Below are 19,757 nucleotides of genomic sequence, written 5' to 3'. Positions count from 1 at the left end.
AGCTAACACGCGTTCTATAACATGCTAGCGGGGTTAGCTAACTAGCCGAGGCAAGATAGCTACTACTGGCTATTCCTGCCTCCCCACCACGGAGTTGCTTTTCAAACAAAGTCAAATTGTACTTGTCACATGCGCTGAATACAACAGGTATAGAGTTTACCGTGAAAAGCTTACTTATGAGCCCTTTCCCAACAATGCATAGTTAAAAAGTAAGAAGAATTTGCATAAAATGTCAAAGGAAGTAGTAACTATGTACATGTAGGTAGGGGTAAATGTGACTAGGCAATCAGGATAGATAATAAACAGAGTAGCAGCAGTGTCTGTGAAGAGTGTGAAAGTGTGTGTGAGTGTATGTGTGTGGTCAATATGCAATTGTGTTTTTTGTGTGTGAGCGTATCTAGTATGTGTGTGTGTGTGTGTGTGTGTGTGTGTGTGTGTGGCACACATTTTCGGCATGGCCGACGTAGATCTTGACGCATTGCAGTGTCGTCTATTCCCGAGTTGGGAACAGACGCTCTGGCGCACCAGTGGCATCGGACCCTCCTTTATGCATTGCTGTCAGTGGTTCTGATTCAGCCCATGTTGGAGAGGGCGAGCCGGGAGGGCTTATCGTTGATTCTTGTGGCTCCTCGTTGGCCCAGGCAGCGTTGGTTCGCGGAGATCATTTGCCTTTTAGACGGAGACCTGGGGCAACTCCCATTGGCAGGGACCTGTTGACCCAGGCGCATGGCCTGGCCCCTTAGAAGGCCAATCTGAAGGCTAGCGGTTTATCTCCAAATGTTATTGCTACCATTCAGTCTGCTAGGGCCCCCTCCACGAGAGGGCTGTATGCGTTTGAGCTCTGATGCCAAGATAAAGGACTTGTTCCTTTCAGTGCTCTGTGATGGACATCCTTATGTTCCTACAAGAGCTTTTCGGGCAGGGGCGGGCATTTTCCGCGTTAAAAGGGTACATGGCCGCTATCTCAGTGTTTCATATGGAAATTGACGGAGCCTCACCAGGGGCCCACCCCATGGGTGTGCGGTTCCTGAAAGGTGTACATTGTCTTAGACCGGCCTCCAAACCTATTGCGCCCACATGGGACTTCGCACTGGTTTTGGAGCCACTGTGTGCCACTCCCTTTGAGCCGCTGGAGTTTGTGGATCTGAAGCTTAACGTGTTGGGGATCTCCACGCATTATCCGGTACTCAGTTCGCCCCAGGCGACTAAGGTAAGGTTGCGTCCATTTGAAGGAATGAATCAGAGCCTCACGCTTATCACCTGTGGATTCTGGGGTTTTCAGTGGGCGAGGATTTCAATGGCCTTGTCAGGCGTGATTGTAGATCTTTCAACTGAAGTCGCAAGAGTGCGACTCCCCATAGTATGTTGTACATCGTTTCCCTCCGTCAGAGAACAGTAGCTATAGTCGTAATGTTACATTCATGTACTGCATCAGCCGGGAAAGAATATTTGCAGTGTTCAACATCCCTTGCGTTACTCTCCAAATAAAAGGCAATTACTAAGGAATTTATAATGTATCTCAAATGTACTGTATGGCCTTTATAACTGAACATCAAGCACTTAGAGAACATACAGGTACTGAGAGGAGAATAAATGTAGCCTCTTGGCTGTTTTGTATTGCAATAAGCAATATATGGCTCCATATTTTATGGGTTTGCCGATGTGTTCTGCTCCCCTATTTGGTCCTGACACAGTTAAGGCAGTTTCCAGTACAGTTGATGGGGCTGAACAATTTGCTTGACTGGCAGAAAAACCATAATCAATCCGGAGATTACAGATAAAGGCACTAAAACCAGCCAGGCACAGCATTTTCTCTTATCGCAATTACACCTAGGCATCCTGTCTCAGGTACAGACAATTAAGCCGAGAGAGAAAGCTCCCAGCCACTTGACATTGAGGGTGCTATCTGGCACACCAGAACACGGGGCTGAAAGAGCCTTTTTGAGGACAGGGCGAATGGGGGGGTGACTGTAACCCCCTTTTTTATTTTTATTACACACAATGGCTGCGTTCACAAATGCAGCCCAATTCTGATCGTTTGCCCAATTATTGCCCGGATAAGAGTCTGTGGTAGGGTATGTGCTTTAGTCATTATAAACTGTGATAAGCCCCCCCCCCCCCCCCCCACTGCCCCCTAGCAGCAGTGTACAAAGGAGCAAGGGCACAGAGACCTTGCACTAACTCTCCCTCATCTCACTGTTTCATCTGCCTTTCATTACTTACTTCACACTTCCCCCCCTTCTGAAATAGCATTCACATGTCGTCATGATTTCCCAACATAGGACCTAGTAGTGATGGGTGATGGAAAGGCAAGAGAGAATGCATGCCCTGTCCCCTTCCTCCCCCTCTCAGAGATGACATGGCTAGCATGACACCTTATTACTACTTACTAATAATAAATAATAATTCCACGTCACATTTACGAGCACTACAATATTTCCCTCCATATATCCCCACCAATGTCACCTCAACCTGCAGGGTATGATTTGACCATTCATGGGATGCACATACTGTATGAGTTCCACAGACAAATGCTGGTGCATTGACAGAATGTGGTTTCCCCCACACATCAAAGACCTGTGCATACATCCTTCAAACACAAAGCTTTATCATTGCTGCTTTGTCTGTTCACCCGTACCCGTCCTAAACCCATCTCTGATAACGCAGCCAGGCTGTCTGAGGCTGTTTGCAGAGTGAGAGAAGGCAGCTCTAAGCAGATGCAACAGACTGCACCACAGTAGGGCACAGGTGTTTTATGCATGCCTGCCTGGTCCCTGGGATCTGCAGGTAGACCGGTCCAGACTCAATAGGCTCTTATTACAGTCCGTACATAGACCGTACGGACCGTACCTCAGATGATTTTAGATCTTGATTTGAGTGGAAATGGGTGATCACCATGCTCCTCCAAGCACGAAACAGCAGCACAGAGGAAGCCTACGTGGGGAGTCAAATGCAAAATGAAAATCGAGAGACAGGCTCTGGAGAAGATGTGGTTCATCTGCTCCTACTATGGGCCATGTGGAGATGAACTGAAGCCCATTATAGTCAGCTGTATGAAGACAAATAGACAGTGGGCAGGAGATACAGCAGGCTACTATAAATATGATATCATTAGAGACACAGAGGGCCAATTGGCTAAATAGGACAGAGTGAATATATACAATATATGCCAAATTCAAACTCTGATTGGCCACATGGGTCCAGTGATGCTGTTTTGGTAATTACATTGGGTAGATGTTTTTCCCTTTCCAACATTTCTGTGATATGAAATGTGGTGAAGAGGAAAATAGCTTCGCGGCTGACGCAAACGACGTTCTGTGCTCATGGCATCAAACTCCCCCTGAGACAAACATCTGAGATGACTCTTTGCACACTCAGCCACACAAACATCTCCAATCTGGCTCAGTCAAATCAGCCGTCTCTAAAATCAGGGAAACGTGGCTCTGCAGTACTTACCACGTTCACTCGACAGGGTGGTGTCTGTCAGGGAGAGAGGGAGGGAGCGCGAAGAGAGAGAAGAGAGAGGGAGGGAGGGAGGGAGAGAGAGAAGGGAGAGGGAGGGAGGGGAGATAGAGGGAGAAAGAGAGAATACAACGATTAGAACACAACATGCAAGCTCTCAAGCTGCCATACAGACTTTTGTCATTTTTTAACAAGAGAGAGTGATTAAGGAAAATAGAAATAACTGAGGAAATGTGATCAGACACAAGAAAAACAAAACACACATTCTACTTAGTATGTTGCTGAGCAGACCTCTATCGCGAGGAAAGAGAAAGGCGTTCACATACCGTCATCCTCTCCAAAGAAAGCACTTTCTTGTTCGACAGAAGAACATGACCTTATTGTTAAAATATTCTACATCACTTCAAATACAGAGAGCGGTTGTGCATTGATTATAGTCTTGTGTACTGCACACACTGCAATTCAACTGGAACAGTTTTCGCTACTCTCCCCTTTCTGTACATTTTGCCTCAAGCACTTAGACGCTTTAACTGGAACACACCCCAGTTGTTGTGATGCCTATAATGCAATATTGCTCAAACGCACTGAACTCTGCACAATGCCGTGTTTATGAACATCTTTATTTAGATATAAGCATCACAGCTGGATGCGGAGGCGAAGCAGCAAGGTGTTTCTGGAGACAGTGGCGCTCGGTGCCACCAACCCCTCCAATGCCATCGAACGGAGACGCTGCACACAGATTTGATGAGAGACCATTTCAATGGCTCCGTTTAACATTCATTGCCCTCATTTCGGCGCCGGGCGTCACAGGAAGTCAAACGCTGACAACAACGCCCCCTGCCAAGTCACCCCCCTGCTCACCAACATGACCCTCAAATTGTTGTTCTTTCATAGCAAACCACTTTGTAGCACAATGGAGCACACTGGTAACTGAGTCGGGCATGTGTGCAGAATCTGAACGAGCCTCAGAGAGAGCGAAGGTTGCTAGGCTCTCTCGGAGGGCCCCCCAAAAAGTCACGGTCTTGGCTGAGGGTAAAACATGGCCCATAATATACTTTACTTTCTCTCTCTCTCTCGCTTCGTTTGTCAGGTTGTTTCTAAATACTTGGGGAAATTATTTGCAGACCATCTATTGACTTACGCATTGCACAGAGTAAGCGTCAAATAAGCAAATGCATTAACACGGTTCGCAAATGAAGCGTGAGAATTACTATTCCCTTCTTCAATACTGTCTGTTAAATCCCATTCTAAAATCTGTAGAATATATTGCTATATCGTATTTTTGTAGAGCCCAATAAGCAACAACATCCAAACACAGTACACACCCGTCAATATTTTAAGCGTCTTGGAATGCCTCAAGTACAAGGAATCTCTCGATCCGCCCCCTACACAACGGCGAGCAATGTTTCAATAATTCATCTCCCCATGTCAAGGATTCAGCCTGCGCTGCACTTGCCAGTATCCCCACAAATTGGCAGGCAGACTCACATTTGGCACACGTGCAGCAGCCTAGCACCACTCTCTCTCCTCTGCGGGCCTTGTAGCCCTCCCCACGACAACGCTAATGCTGACTGTCCTGCTCTCAGTCTCCCGGGGTGAGTCCAGGGCTGCCTGTCTTGTATGTAAAGGAAGGAATTAAGCACACTTCCTCTCATTACAACTCTAGGGAAAAAATGTCACAGTTGTTCATTTCCTCCTCAATTATAGAAACACACCTTTGTGCCTCTCTGAAAGGATCGCATGTGCATTTGCTGTGTGATTTCCTGTCTGTGCATGGTTGGTCGGAGAGGTTGATGGCCACCCAAAGACTTGGGCAGAGTGAATGTGCCGGGGATTAATATCAGGTGTGAACTGTGAGGATGCAGAGCAGCCTCTCTTGAGTGACGGAGAAAGAAAAAAAAAGCCCCATTCAGTTCTCACTAAAGAGAGAAGACCTCTACAACCCTGATGTACTACAGTATATTACCTGAAAGCTTGCCTGACATCTCACTGACACAGAAGCTAACAGGTTGTCTGCTTCAGTGGAAGCTTCTCCACACCATATAACCCTGTCCCTAACCCACTAGAGCAAACGGGTTAGCACATGGGAGCTACCACCTGGTGCCCTGTGTCAGGTGTGTGTGTGTGTGTGTGTGTGTGTTTCCTCATGCGTAACAAATCTGGGTTTGACAGAAACCCTTCATAATTCTAGTGTTGCCTAATTGCCAGAGAGTGTTCAGCTAATAAATGATGAATTAAAAAAGCTAATCAAATTTAGCAAATGAATATGTCTAGAAAACAATTAATCAGACACCAAAAGTGTATTTACAAACAAAACACTCGCATAAACAGTCAATTATTTATCAAGTGAATGCTGTGTAAGTGGGCTCCTTTCCCGGGTGAGATGCTGCCATAATTGGAGTGGGACTACAGGATAGCCGGGTGGTGTGTGTGTGGGTGTGTGTGTGTGTGTGTGTGTGTGTGTGTGTGTGTGTGTGTGTGTTCACTCCCCACGCTCCCAACCTCCCCCCCCCAAACAAGAAGAGCAACAAAGGAGTTAGTTCATTACTGCCTAATGAGTTGTCTGATTCATACGGAAAATAAAAGCCTTATTGTTGTGCGCTGTGTGTTGATTGGTGTACTAAAGTGGCTGAATAGAAGCACAATGAGGTGAAACATTTACATGTCTTCTAACATGGTAATAAGGCCCTAGAGGAGAGAATCAGGGCTGTCAAGTACAGTGAAGACCACTTCCAGTACATAGGACACAACATGTCTAAATGTGTTGTCTGGTTGGTTGATGTGGAGATATGTATCCGTTTACAGTATGTACTCAGTCAGCACGCGACATGTAATCTAGCAGTTCTAAACCTCTCTGATGATGGGTTATGTACTGAGTGATCTCTGAAACAGAATCCATTGTTACTGTGGAATAAACACTGCTCTCCTCGGCTGCTGACGCTGGAGAGGGATGGGCTTGTCAACTCATTGATTATCTCGCTCCCTCTCCATCCCCCTCTCTCTCCCTTCTCTCTCTTTCTCCCTCCATCCCTCTCTGTTCCTTTGTCTTTCTCTTCCCATCTATCTTTCTCACTTGTTCCCTCTGTTTTACTCTTCCCATCCCTGCTCTCTCTCTCTCTCTCTCTCTCTCTCTCTCTCTCTCTCTCTCCATCCTTCTCTGTCTCTCTCTCCATCTCCTACGTCACCAGAATATGGAGGTTGTTGTGAGCACAGTGGTGCACAGCACAGATAATAGGGCTCTCCAGTGGGCCACAGCGCTAAGCAGACCTCCATGCAACAGCTCTTCTACAATGTCCTACCAAGGCCCCCATGCTGCCGCAGCATCATAGACTGTACTGGATGAATGAAAGTGTGTTAAACATATATAAAAGGATATTTCATACCCTCATATTAAAACACCAACAGAATTCAGGAATTCACTAAGTTCATGGTTTATGTTTAGGATCATTTTTACAGCTTTGCCATTCAAATGTTTTTATTTATCAGAGGGCCAGAGATAATTACAGCCATGTCATGGCCAAATAGGCCACTAGATGTCATGTGATTAAAACATGAAATAAAGTTACCAAAGTTCTGGTAGTTTACTGGTAAACATAAAAAGTGAACAGTAACATACCCTCCTTTTGCAACCCTAAAGTCGAGAGAGGGAGATAAACGATAAACGGAGTAATCTATCAAAACGAACGTTACAAGCGACTGAGTGACATTTCAAAATATTGCATGGATCTCTTGCGATATGGATCGGCCTATTGCACATGACAATATTGCGATTTCGATGTGAATTCGATTGTGCAGCCCTAACACACACACACACACACACACACACACACACACACACACACACACACACACACACACACACACACACACACACACACCACACACACACACACACACACACACACACACTGCATCGTCTCTCCATCTTATTCATCCTTTAAGCTGTTGTGGAGAAAAAAAGAAGGCAACAAATTGTGACTGTAATTTAATTTCCTCCAGCAACGTTGGCTTCCAAATGGTCTCCATCAGTGTGCCAATCAGCAGCTGATTTAGTGATTTCCCCAGCTGGGCTTCCTCTTAGACAGGAAACCAGAGAATGTCAGGCTCAGAGAGAGAGACCCAATGACAGGTCTGCTGGATAACTGGTTCAGAACCAATGGATTGAAGGAACTTCATTTCTAAGCCTCTTCCAGTCGACGGCAGGGACAGGACTCTCAACGGAATAGCTGTGATACATATCTGACAATACCCATTATGACACGAGTTCATGCATTTGTCCATCGATGACGAAGCATATGTGTGCATATTTATTACCACGTATGCAATGCACATAGACACGTGTCCAGAGTCTCCAGACAACTCTAAAGTAATAGCTATGATGTATCGGATAGCTTCTCACAGACACCAGACCACACTCACTCCAATGCACCGTGAGAGGACCAGAGCGTGTTAAAGACCCAGCCGTGATTAACTGGTTCTGACAGAGTCAGATGTTTTGTTGAAATGCAGAAAGCCCAAAGTGGAGCTCAGGGAGGGGGGAGACGCACACTCCCAGCCTCCCCCTCCGGGTTTCAGGCAGCCAAGTGTTCCTCCATAAACACCCCAGATCACTTAAGGCAGAGCAGGGGAGAGCAGAGAGAGGTAGAGAGAGCATATGTCTAGGCAAATGTCTCCCATCGGTGCTCACTCTACAGAAGGAGGATGACATCAAAGAACAAGGACTGGAGGGCTAGTGGAAGGCCCATTGCTGAGTCAACGCTTCACCCACAACAGAAGCATGTTCATTCTGAGGCATGTTGGTCTGGTTGGTTAACACTCTCTCCTTTAGCAGAGACACTGTAATGAGGAGTATAAAGTTAAAATGGTTAGCCTACTAGATGACCTTTTGTTCATATCATCATCATCATCATCATCCTCCTCATCATCATCTTCTCATTCAGACTGGATGTCATTAGCTGTGGTGATGAAGATGACAGGAATGATGACTCACCCCGCTTCTCTATGATTCTACTACACAGCCTCAGGGCTCAGTGAGATACGCTCTCTTTGTGTGTCGCTGTCTCTCGCTCTATTTGCACTTCTTTTTTCGCTCTCTCCATTTTCCTCTCGCTCTCCCTCACTCTCATTTCTTTCTTTCTTCCTCTCACCGTCTTTCTCTCGCTCTCCATTTTCCCCTCTCACACGCTCTCTCTCTCTCTCCATTTTCCTCTCTCACTGTCCACGCCCTAAATCTCATTTTCCCACCAGCTCGTATTAAATAAATGTTTGTCATTATGGCTGCTGGAGAGTGGCGGGAGTAAGGGGTGAAATGGAAGGAGGAGAAAGTTCCCCTGGTCACACCACATCCATGGAAGGACATAGTGGGGGAAACAGAAGAACAGGCAGGGATGGGAGGGAGGGAGAGAGAGAGAGAGGCAGAGGTATGTGTAGACAGTGAGGGAGAACACACCTTCCATCCTCTATGAGAGTGTACTCCACAGTCTCTCCTGCTCCACACTTCCTCTGCAGATAAACAAGGCCAAAGCACGGGTGAGATAAACCTAATCGATCACTCAGAATGAATGTGTGCGCGCTTCCGTGCGTGCATACGGCATGCATGTGTATATGTATACGTGAGCGTATGTGTGTTAGAGAGAGAGAGAGAGAGAGAGAGAGAGAGAGAGAGAGAGAGAGAGAGAGAAATAGAGGGGAAAAGTCAATGGAAACTAGAAACGTGTAGGAAAGGAGAAAAGTGCATCTCTGCTAGAGGTGTTTTGTATCAGGCAGGCAGTCTTCGTGCACCGTGTCAGCAGATCCGAGTCCCTATCCCTTTTTCAGCCCACCGAGTGCAGCTTTCCCCACAAAGACCACAGTGACAACAAAGACAGTCTCAGAACGCAGTGCACACCCAGCTGCCGACTACTCAGGAGTGCTCTCCTACACCCCATGGGCTCCATGCAAAACCAGCAAACGAGTACTGTGTCAATCCACCGGGGACTTATCTCAGCAGCAGAGCAGTAATATTCATCCACCGTGTGTCTAATAGAGGAGCTAAGGGCTGTCATCAATCCCCCAGGTGTCCATTCCTGATCGTGACATGGAACTCTCCCCTCCGCTGGGGTTGGTCTAACCTGCCACGCTGCTTTGTCAGTTTCTCGGAGGTCCATCAGAGTGAAAGATGCTCTGTACCAGTTCGTTGACGGTGTCGGGGAGGCTACTCTGAAAATATAGTTGACCAAGCTACTTCACACTGGAAGAAGCTAAGCTAAACTAAAGCTAACCGTAATAAAAATATAGTTACTTTAAAAAAGTAGTTCACTACATCTAACCTCCCTCGTGAAAAATGATCATATGCATATCTGAAACGTCATAGACTACGAATTGCAAGAACAGATCACATTTGGGTGATAAATCAAATCAAATTGTATTTTTCACATACACATGGTTAGCAGATGTTAATGCGAGTGTAGCGAAATGCTTGTGCTTCTAGTTCCGACCATGCAGTAATATCTAACAGGTAATCTACCAATTCCACAACAACTACCTTGTACACACAAGTGTAAAGGAATGAATAAGAATATGTACATAAAAATATATGGATGAGCGATGGCCGAACGGCATAGGCAGGATGCAGTTGATGGTATAGAGTACAGTATATACATATGAGATGAGTATTGTAGGGTATGAAAACATATAAAGCAGCATTGTTTAAGGTGGCTAGTGATACATTACATCAGGATGGCAAGATGCAGTAGATGGTATAGAGTACAGTATATACATATGAGATGAGTAATGTAGGGTATGTAAACATATAAAGTGGCATTGTTTAAAGTGGCTAGTGATACATTTATTACATCCAATTTTTAATTATTAAAGTGGCTAGAGATTTGAGTCAGTATGTTGGCAGCAGCCACTCAATGTTAGTGATGGCTGTTTAACAGTCTGATGGCCTTGAGATAGAAGCTGCTTTTCAGTCTCTCGGTCCCAGCTTTGATGCACCTGTACTGACCTCGCCTTCTGGATGTTAACGGGGTGAACAGGCAGTGGCTCGGGTGGTTGTTGTCCTTGATGATCTTTTTGGCCTTCCTGTGACATCGGGTGGTATAGGTGTCCTGGAGGGCAGGTAGTTTGCACCCGGTGATGCGTTGTGCAGACCTCACTACCCTCTGGAGAGCCTTCCGGTTGTGGGCAGAGCAGTTGCCGTACCAGGCGGTGATACAGCCCGACAGGATGCTCTCGATTGTGCATCTGTAAAAGTTTGTGAGTGTTTTTGGTGACAAGCTGAATTTCTTCAGCCTCCTGAGGTTGAAGAGGCGCTGCTGCACCTTCCTCACCATGCTGTCTGTGTGGGTGGACCATTTCAGTTTGTCTGTGATGTGTACACCGAGGAACTTTCCACCTTCTCCACTGCTGTCCCTTTTGATGTGGATAGGGTGTGCTCCCTCTGCAGTTTCCTGAAGTCCACGATCATCTCTTTTGTTTTGTTGACATTGAGTGCGAGGTTATTTCCCTGACACCACACTCCGAGGGCCCTCACCTCCTCCCTGTAGGCCGTCTCGTCGTTGTTGGTAATCAAGCCTACCACTGTAGTGTCGTCTGCAAACTTGATGATTGAGTTGGAGGCGTGCATGGCCACACAGTCATGGGTGAACAGGGAGTATAGGAGGGCTGAGAACGCACCCTTGTGGGGACCCAGTGTTGAGGATCAGCAGGGTGGAGATGTTGTTACCTACCCTCACCACCTGGGGGCGGCCCGTCAGGAAGTCCAGGACCCAGTTGCATAGGGCGGGGTCGAGACCCAGGGTCTCGAGCTTAATGACGAGTTTGGAGGGTACTATGGTGTTAAATGCTGAGCTGTAATCGATGAACAGCATTCTTACATAGCTATTCCTCTTGTCCAGATGGGTTAGGGCAGTGTGATTACGTCATCTGTGGACCTATTGGGGTGGTATGCAAATTGGAGTGGGTCTAGGGTGTCAGGTAGGGTGGAGGTGATATGGTCCTTGACTAGTCTCTCAAAGCACTTCATGATGATGGAAGTGAGTGCTACGGGGCGGTAGTCATTTAGCTCAGTTACCTTAGCTTTCTTGGGAACAGGAACAATGGTATGTCAACAGAATGTGTCATTTAGTCTACTAAACACAAAAACGGCGTTTCAAGTGAGAATTAGGCAGGTCTGATGCCCGAAAAAGAAAAGGCCTACATCACCTATATTATATTGTAAAAGTAGTGTGTAGTTCCAGTAGTTAGCTATACCGCTACACAGCAAACACAAAGTTATGAACAACTGAAAACACTACCTAGATTTGAATTTAGTTCAACTACCACCAAGCTACTACAACATGTAGTTAATTACTAGTTGAACTACATGTAGTTCACTACTCCCCAACACTGTTAACTGATGGGATTTAGTCACGTAGATAGAAGTTGCAGTCAGTATGTTTAACTGAAAGAGTGTTTGTCTGTGACTCGTCAGTGATGCATATATCTACAGAGTAGCCAATCTCTACTGAAAAGAACCCATGCATGTAGAGATGATGTTTAAATTGACGGACATTTCCTCTTGTGGCAATACTTTGATGTTGGCTAAGAGAACCATCCACCACTGACTAGATGCAGATGCCCATGTGAGTGAACATGGCATATCCATATCTCCATGAAAACATTGAACAACATATTCAACATATTTCAAACTGGGGCTTTAAATTGAGCAAATAATTGGTTGTGATTCCTCCCTGACTCCTTCTACATCTCTCTGATCTGGAGCCCTTGTTGAGACAGGCTCCCTATAGACTCTGTTCTCACACAGACTGTTCTAATGAAGAGGGCTGTGCTGTGGACTTCCCTCCGTGTGGACCAATGAGAGGCCAGGTGATACAGCAAAAGGAGGCTGGGCCTGGGAGGATTGTCATCACTCAAAGTACAGAGGCAGGATCTCATTCCCGTTCCAGACCCTCCATTGATTTTTTTTTCAGTCACACTCAGAGACCATCTCTGGTAACAGTTATCACTGGGAAATGGGAAGCAACAAAAGCAATGGGGGAGATTAGGGAACAATAAATGGATGACAAGGGAGGTGATGAGCTCAACACTGTGTAAAGACCTTGTAAAGGTCAGAGAGGGCTCTCAAACCAAAGACATGAAATGAGAAGAGAAACAACACTTAGAACTGCTCTTATGAAGACAGCTGCTTCACCACACTCCAATGGAGGTGTATGTTTGGGATGCTCTGAGAGTGTCCCTAAAATGAAGGGACGACAATAAGATCTGAAGAGAATGGAGGAGATGAGAGGTGTATTCAAGGCTGGTTGGCATTTATTGTCATGAATCTTGCCCTGGAGGCAGCTCTGCAGAGTGGTCACTAGCTGGCACAGCCACAAAGTCATAAAATCTGGTTTTAAACCTAACCTTAACCACACTGCTAACCCTAATGCCTAACCCTAACCTAAGACAAAAAAAGCACATTTTTGTTTTTATGGATTTTTACGATATAGAAAATTAGACTTTGCAGCTGGCCCATCTAGTGGAATTCAGTTCTGCCTCCAGGGCAAGATTCATGAAAATAAATGTAAACTTGCGTACTTAAGAGGAGAACAGAGGAGTGGCATGGATTGTGTGTTGAGAGGGTGGCGGCCAGCTAGGAGAGGCGCAGTCCAAGGACATCACCTTGCTGAAAGGGGAGAGCACTTGTGGCTGTGAAGTAAGTGTCACTGTTCTGGGAAAACACTTTGGCTCTCTCTCTCTCAATCTTTCTCCCCCTCATCTCCCACTTTCTCTTTCATTACAGTAGCCCCCTCCCCTCCCTCCCCATATTGTATGATGCTTCTCTCCCTCTTGCTCTGCCATGTTTCATAAGCTCTATATTTACATGTTAATGAGATGACAATTGACTCAAACAAGGAAAACAAAACAATGGTACAATTCCCACATCTAGTAAAGCCTGGGTAACGAGCAGATGGTGATGCTGCACATGATATATTGAGGTCTGTCTGGATAACCCCTGCAAAGAGGTTTCCATAAAACCACCCTCTGTGATTCAAATAGATTTAAATGATTAGAATCCAGTAGTGTAAAGTACTTAAGTAAAAATACTTTAAAATACTACTTTAGTTGAGGGGGGGGGGGTATATGTAATTTACTTAACTATTTATATTTGACAACTTTTGCTTTTACTTCATTACATTCCGAAAGAAAATAATGTACTTTTTACTCCATACATTTTCCCTGACACCCAAAAGTACTCGATACATTTTGAATGCTTAGCAGGACAGACAAAATTGTCCAATTCGCACACTTATCAAGAGAACATCCCTGGTCATCCTTTCTGCCTCAGATCTGGCAGACTCACTAAACACAAATGCTTTGATTGTAAATTATGTCTGAGTGTTAGAGTGTGCCCCTGGCTATCCATACATTTTTTAAAAAACTTGAAAATTGTGCTAGCTGGTTTGCTTAATATACAGAATGTTTTATTATACATACTTTTACTTTTGATAATTAAGTATATTTTAGCAAATACATTTATTTTTGATATTTAAGTGTGTTTAAAACCAAATACTTTTAGACTTTCACTGAAGTAGAGATTTACTGTGTGACTTTCACTTTTACTTTAGTCATTTTCTATTAAGGTATCTTTACATTTACTCAATTATGACTATACGGTACTTTTTCCACCACTGGTCAAATCTCAATGAAACCCTGTATTATTACCATCCAACTCCACTGACGGAGCCTGGGAAACACACTGACAGACACACATCTCTCATTCAGGACGTCACACAATGTATAAATGTGGCTCTCAGTTATTTTTAATTCTGATATTTAGAGTTGAAATGATGGTGAATTGGTTTAATAAGCTTTCCTTTAAGCTAGTTTGACAGGGATTTGATGAAAAACATATTTTCTTCTCAAGAGAACATTCTCATCGATGTGGCTGTAGTGGAGCTTCAAGTTCCTTGGTGTCTAAGCACACCAAGACAGTTGTGAAGAGGGCACGACAAAACCTATTCCCCCTCAGGAGACTGAAAAGATTTGGCATGGGTCCTCAGATCCTCAAAAGGTTCTACAGCTGCACCATCGAGAGCATCCTGACCGGTTGCATCCCTGCCTGGTATGGCAACTGCTCGGCCTCTGACCACAAGGCACTACATAGGGTAGTGTGTACGGCCTAGTACATCACCGGGGCCAAGCTTCATGCCATCCAGGACCTCTATACCAGGCGGTGTCAGAGGAAGGCCCTAAAAATTGTCAAAGACCACAGCCACCCTAGTCAAAGATAGTTCTCTCTGCTACTGTACGGCAAGTGGTAGCGGAGCACCAAGTCTAGGTCCAAGAGGCTTCTAAACAGCTTCTACCTCCAAGCCATAAGACTCCTGAACAGCTAATCAAATGGCTACCCAGACTATTTGCATTGCCCCCCCCCCCACGCTGCTGCTACTCTGTTATTATCTATGCATGGCCACTTGAATAACTCTACCTACATGTACAGTTGAAGTTGGAAGTTTACATACACTTAGGTTGTAGTCATTAAAACTTGTTTTTCAACCACTCAACAAATTTCTTGTTAACAAACTATCATTTTGGCAAGTCGGTTATGACATCTACTTTGTGCATGACAAATAATTTTTCTAACAATTGTTGACAGATTATTTCACTTATAATTTACTGTATCACAATTCCAGTGGGTCAGAAGTTTACATACACTAAGTTGACTGTGCCTTTAAACAGCTTGGAAAATTCCAGAAAATGATGTCATGGCTTTAGAAGCTTCTGATAGGCTAATTGACATCATTTGAGTCAATTGGAGGTGAACCTGTGGATGTATTTCAAGGCCTACCTTCAAACTCAGTGCCTCTTTGCTTGACATCATGGGAAAATCAAAAGAAATCAGCCAAGACCTGAGAAAAAAAATGGTAGACCTCCACAAGTCTGGTTCATCCTTGAGCAATTTCCAAACGACCTGAAGGAACCATGTTCATCTGTACAAACAATAGTACACAAGTATAAACACCATGGACCACGCAGCCGTCATACCGCTCAGGAAGGAGACGTGGTCTGTCTCCTAGAGAACGTACTTTGGTACGAAAAGTGCAAATCAATCCCAGAACAACAGCACAGGACCTTGTGAAGATGCTGGAGGAAACAGGTACAAAGTATCTATATCCACAGTAAAACGAGTCCTATATTGACATAACCTGAAAGGCTGCTCAGCAAGGAAGAAGCCACAGCTCCAAAACCGCCATAAAAAAGCCAGACTATGGTTTGTAACTGCAGATGGGGACAAAGATTTAACTTTTTGGAGAAATGTCCTCTGGTCTGATGAAACAAAAATAAAACTGTTTGGCCATAATGACCATTGTTATGTTTGTAGTAAAAAGGGGAAGGCTTACAAGCCGAAGAACACAATCCCAACAGTGAAGTAGGGGGGTGGCGGCATCATCATCATCATCACTGAGTTTAAATGTATTTGGCTAAGGTGTATGTAAACTTCCGACTTCAACTGTACATAATAACCTCAAATACCTCGACACCGGTGCCCCCGCACATTGACACATTGACTCTGTACCGGTACCCCATGTATATAGCCCCGCTATTGTTATTTACTGCTGCTCTTTAATTATTTGTTATTCTTCTCTCTTACTTTTTGGGGGTTATTTTCTTAAAACGGCATTGTTGGTTAAGGGCTTGTAAGTAAGAATTTCACTGTAAGTTCTACACCTGTTCGGCGCATGTGACAAATAACATTTGATTTGATTTGTGTGCAAGAAACATTTTATTTTTTTACCCCTTTTTCTCCCCAATTTCGTGGTGTCCAGTTGGTAGTTACAGTCTTGTCTCATCACTGCAACTCCCGTACGGACTCGGGAGAGGTGAAGGTCGAGAGCCATGCGTCCTCCAAAACACAACCCAGCCATGCCGCACTGCTTCTTGACACAATGCCCACTTAACCCGGAAGCCAGCCGCACCAATGTGTCGGAGGAAACACCGTACACCTGGCAACCGTGTCAGCGTGCACTGTGCCCGGCCCGCCACAGGAGTCACTAGAGCACGATGGGACAAGGACATCCCTGCTGGCCAAACCCTCCCCTAACCCGGACGACGCTGGGCCAAATTGTGCGCCGCCCCCATGGGTCTCCCGGTTGCGGCCGGCTGCGACAGAGCCTGGACTCGAACCCAAAATCTCTAGTGGCACAGCTAGCAGTGCCTTAGACCTGCGCCACTCAGGAGGCATAAGAAATGTTTAAACAAATTTGATAGAAAAAAATATATATTTTCTTAGGTGGGTGCTAGCAGCACTTATCTGCCAGTTATGCCAGGTTTCATTTCCATCAGTTCTGACAAGCCCATTAAATAAATCTGGCCAGAAATAAACATGTTTGTGCTGAACTGATATGACAGGCTATGATCACACCTCCCAATGTTGGGGAGAGATACGGCTGGCTTTTAATTAAAAAAGCCAAGGACTATACAGCACTTTCACCTCCAGCAAACAAACTGTTCAGCCGGAACACACATTACCATTTGAACACTTGCAAGGAAGAACCATATATGTGCGTTTTGAAAAATTCAGATATAGTCCAATATTGACATTTTCTTTGGGAATGTGTAGACTATACCACCATTAAGTGTCAACATTGAACGATCGTGACGTCACACTTCTGTCCTTCAATTATACTTGCTACTTTTTGATTTCGTACTTCTTTTCCTTACTTTTTTTATCAAGATTCGTGAAGTCAATTTATTTTTCAAATTGCACATGGTTATTTCTATAAACTGTTATACTATACTATAACATACAGTATGGGGGGGGGGGGTCATAGCTACAATACATTCAATAAAATTCACGAGTTGATTTAAAACCTGTATAAATCCTGGATCTAGCTGTCCGACAGTTTTTTGTATAGAGATCTCAGAAATGCAGTGTAACTATGTAACATTGTGACTCCTTATGTTTATAAGGGGTGAAAAAAGATTTCATGTACACACAAATCCAAAACGATGTATGCGATTGCAAATTTGAATGCTTCTAACCGAGAGTCACCTTACCTTGATACTTAAAACCTAAATCGATACTGTCCTTAATGTGGTTTATTGAATAATTGTGCATAATACTTGTTAGATGCACATTTGGTGTCCAGCTGATTAGCTATGCTGTTATATTTTCACATACCATCATCTGATCCAGGAAGGAATTTTCAGAATAACAGTCAAGTGATGAACAGCTGTTGTGACAGCGCATGCAATGCAACAACGAGGAATGTCCACAACATGTGTCTCATTCGTTACTCCGGTGAAGACCGTTGTGCCTGGAACCTCGTTGGATCTAATATTCCTAGCCAATTGATCATCTGTTGTCTGCTTGATTTACAGCAGGGTCTCGTTAGATTTAACAGAGAAATCACTAAGGTACTGAGTTCATGTTTTCATATGTTTTTGTGCCTATTGCGCAACACCCAACACTATTCCTATTAATTATTCTGGATATAATGACAAATTACATAGCCTAGTGGGCTTATTCACAACATGATCTGGTAATGAAATAACATGACAAATACATTTTGCTTTCCATGTTACACCTGCAATTTTAAAACAATGCAAGGTGCTTGAAGTAGCCTACTTGAATTTGGAGCTCAGAAATTCAAGTACTGGTATAGGTCTACCTTGAAACTACTACCTTGAAAATGTCCTCAATTTGGTGCTTGAAATGTCCTTGTAAATATTGCAGCCAATTTATAAGTTATCCTGCTCCATTATAATTATCCGTGATGTTTGTTTCCCAATCGCTTCATTTGAAGGGGTTTGCTCTACTCTGTTGCTGTAAAACCACTTGTGGTTATTATGAGGACGACAACATTAATGCTGCTTTCAACTTGGCTTTCCATACAAATCCTTACATTAAAAAAGAAACCTGTTGTTTGGTTGGCATGCATGCATCCAATCTATTCATCAGGCAATGACCACATTGTTCTCACATATTTTAGAATGTAATAATAATGAATTTCAATGCATTGGCAAGGCCAGAAAATGTATTATTCTTAAAATGTTAAAGTGGTAGTGAGCTACATTTGACACTTTTTGCATCCTACATTTTTTTTTTTTTAAAGTACAACATTGAGGTCATTGCAAATGACAATTAAGTGCTTGAAAAAGTCCCTGAAAGTCCTTGAATTTGACTTGCCAATGTCTCTATGAACCCTGCTTAAAGGATGTATAGTCCTAGGGCTATGTTGTTGTATACAATAGGTGGAGTTATGGGTCAATTTGCATATATTCACTTTTATTCCTCTACATACACATATGGAACTGCATGAAAATCCTTTTATTTTTGGTTCAAACCATTTTGATCCCAATGTCACACAGCATGAGAACAGAGACGGTTCAAAGCATTTTTGAGGTGGTGCTGCTGGATTTGCCTCATGGACTCATGTTTTTTCTTCTTCAGAAATTCATATTGCGGGGCCTCCCGAGTGTCCCATCGCGCTCTATCAACTCCTTGTGGCGGGCCGGGCGTCTGCAAGCTGACTTCGGTCGCCAGGTGTACGGTGTTTTCTCCGACACATTGGTGCGGCTGGCTTCCGGGTTAAACGAGCAGTGTGTCAAGAAGCAGTGCGGCTTGGCAGGGTCGTGTTTCGGAGGACGCATGGCTCTCGACCTTCGCCCCTCCCAAGTCCGTAGGGGAGTTGCAGTGATGGGACAAGACTGTAACTACCAAATCGGATATCAGAAAAAGTGGTAAAAGTACAAAAAAAAAAATCTACAAACAAAAACCTGCCACTATACACAGGAGTGTCACGGCTTGGTCCCAGCACTATCTTATTATGCTTTCTTAAACAGGTCCTGAGGGATATTTATAACATTGAGATAAACACATGAGAGAGGGCTGCACATGACAAAAACCTTGTACAGAAGCAATTTCACCACTCCAGCGCTCCGATGTGAGGCCCAGATGTTATTCTTCATAATGACATCTTTATCGGTGTGCACTGTCGTCTGAAGGAAGGTCAAAAAGACCCCCGCCTCACTACATTGCCAAATTCTGTTTCCATGGTGACCACGGAGTCCAAACTTCCCTGTCACGCACACTGACAGCAGGTAAGCTATTATCACTCTCTTTTCCCCTGCTTTTAAACAATTCTTTTTTTTAATCCAAGACTACTACTAACCTTTTTCCCCACCATAAAATGTCTAAATTTTTTGCTTCTTCTCAACATCATAACCCAGCGTTAAGCTAGCCCACAGAAACCATTGTCGGTGGGATCTAAAGTGCATATTTTCCTAAAAAGATAGAGGCAATTCATCAACAAGATTTCACTGAT

At 44.3% G+C, this 19,757-nt stretch overlaps 1 protein-coding gene across 3 annotated transcripts in view; it reads right to left on the bottom strand.

Moving 5' to 3' along the window:
• LOC106582912 (cadherin-4) overlaps positions 1–19,757 on the bottom strand; it is a 256,448-nt gene that overhangs the window by 117,627 nt on the left and 119,064 nt on the right. For 2 of the 3 annotated variants that reach the window (XM_014166534.3, XM_014166535.3), the window contains exon 3: positions 3,457–3,480. The exons of the other annotated variant lie outside the window; for it this stretch is intronic. In XM_014166534.3, the coding sequence (XP_014022009.3) occupies positions 3,457–3,480 (24 nt within the window). The remainder of the gene's footprint in view (positions 1–3,456; positions 3,481–19,757) is intronic. 3 annotated transcript variants of the gene reach the window in all.

This window comes from Salmo salar, chromosome 22 (genome assembly GCF_965601325.2).
Source record: "Salmo salar chromosome 22, fSalSal1, whole genome shotgun sequence".
Taxonomy (NCBI): Eukaryota; Metazoa; Chordata; class Actinopteri; order Salmoniformes; family Salmonidae; genus Salmo; species Salmo salar.
This window is presented reverse-complemented; position numbering and strand designations above follow the sequence as displayed.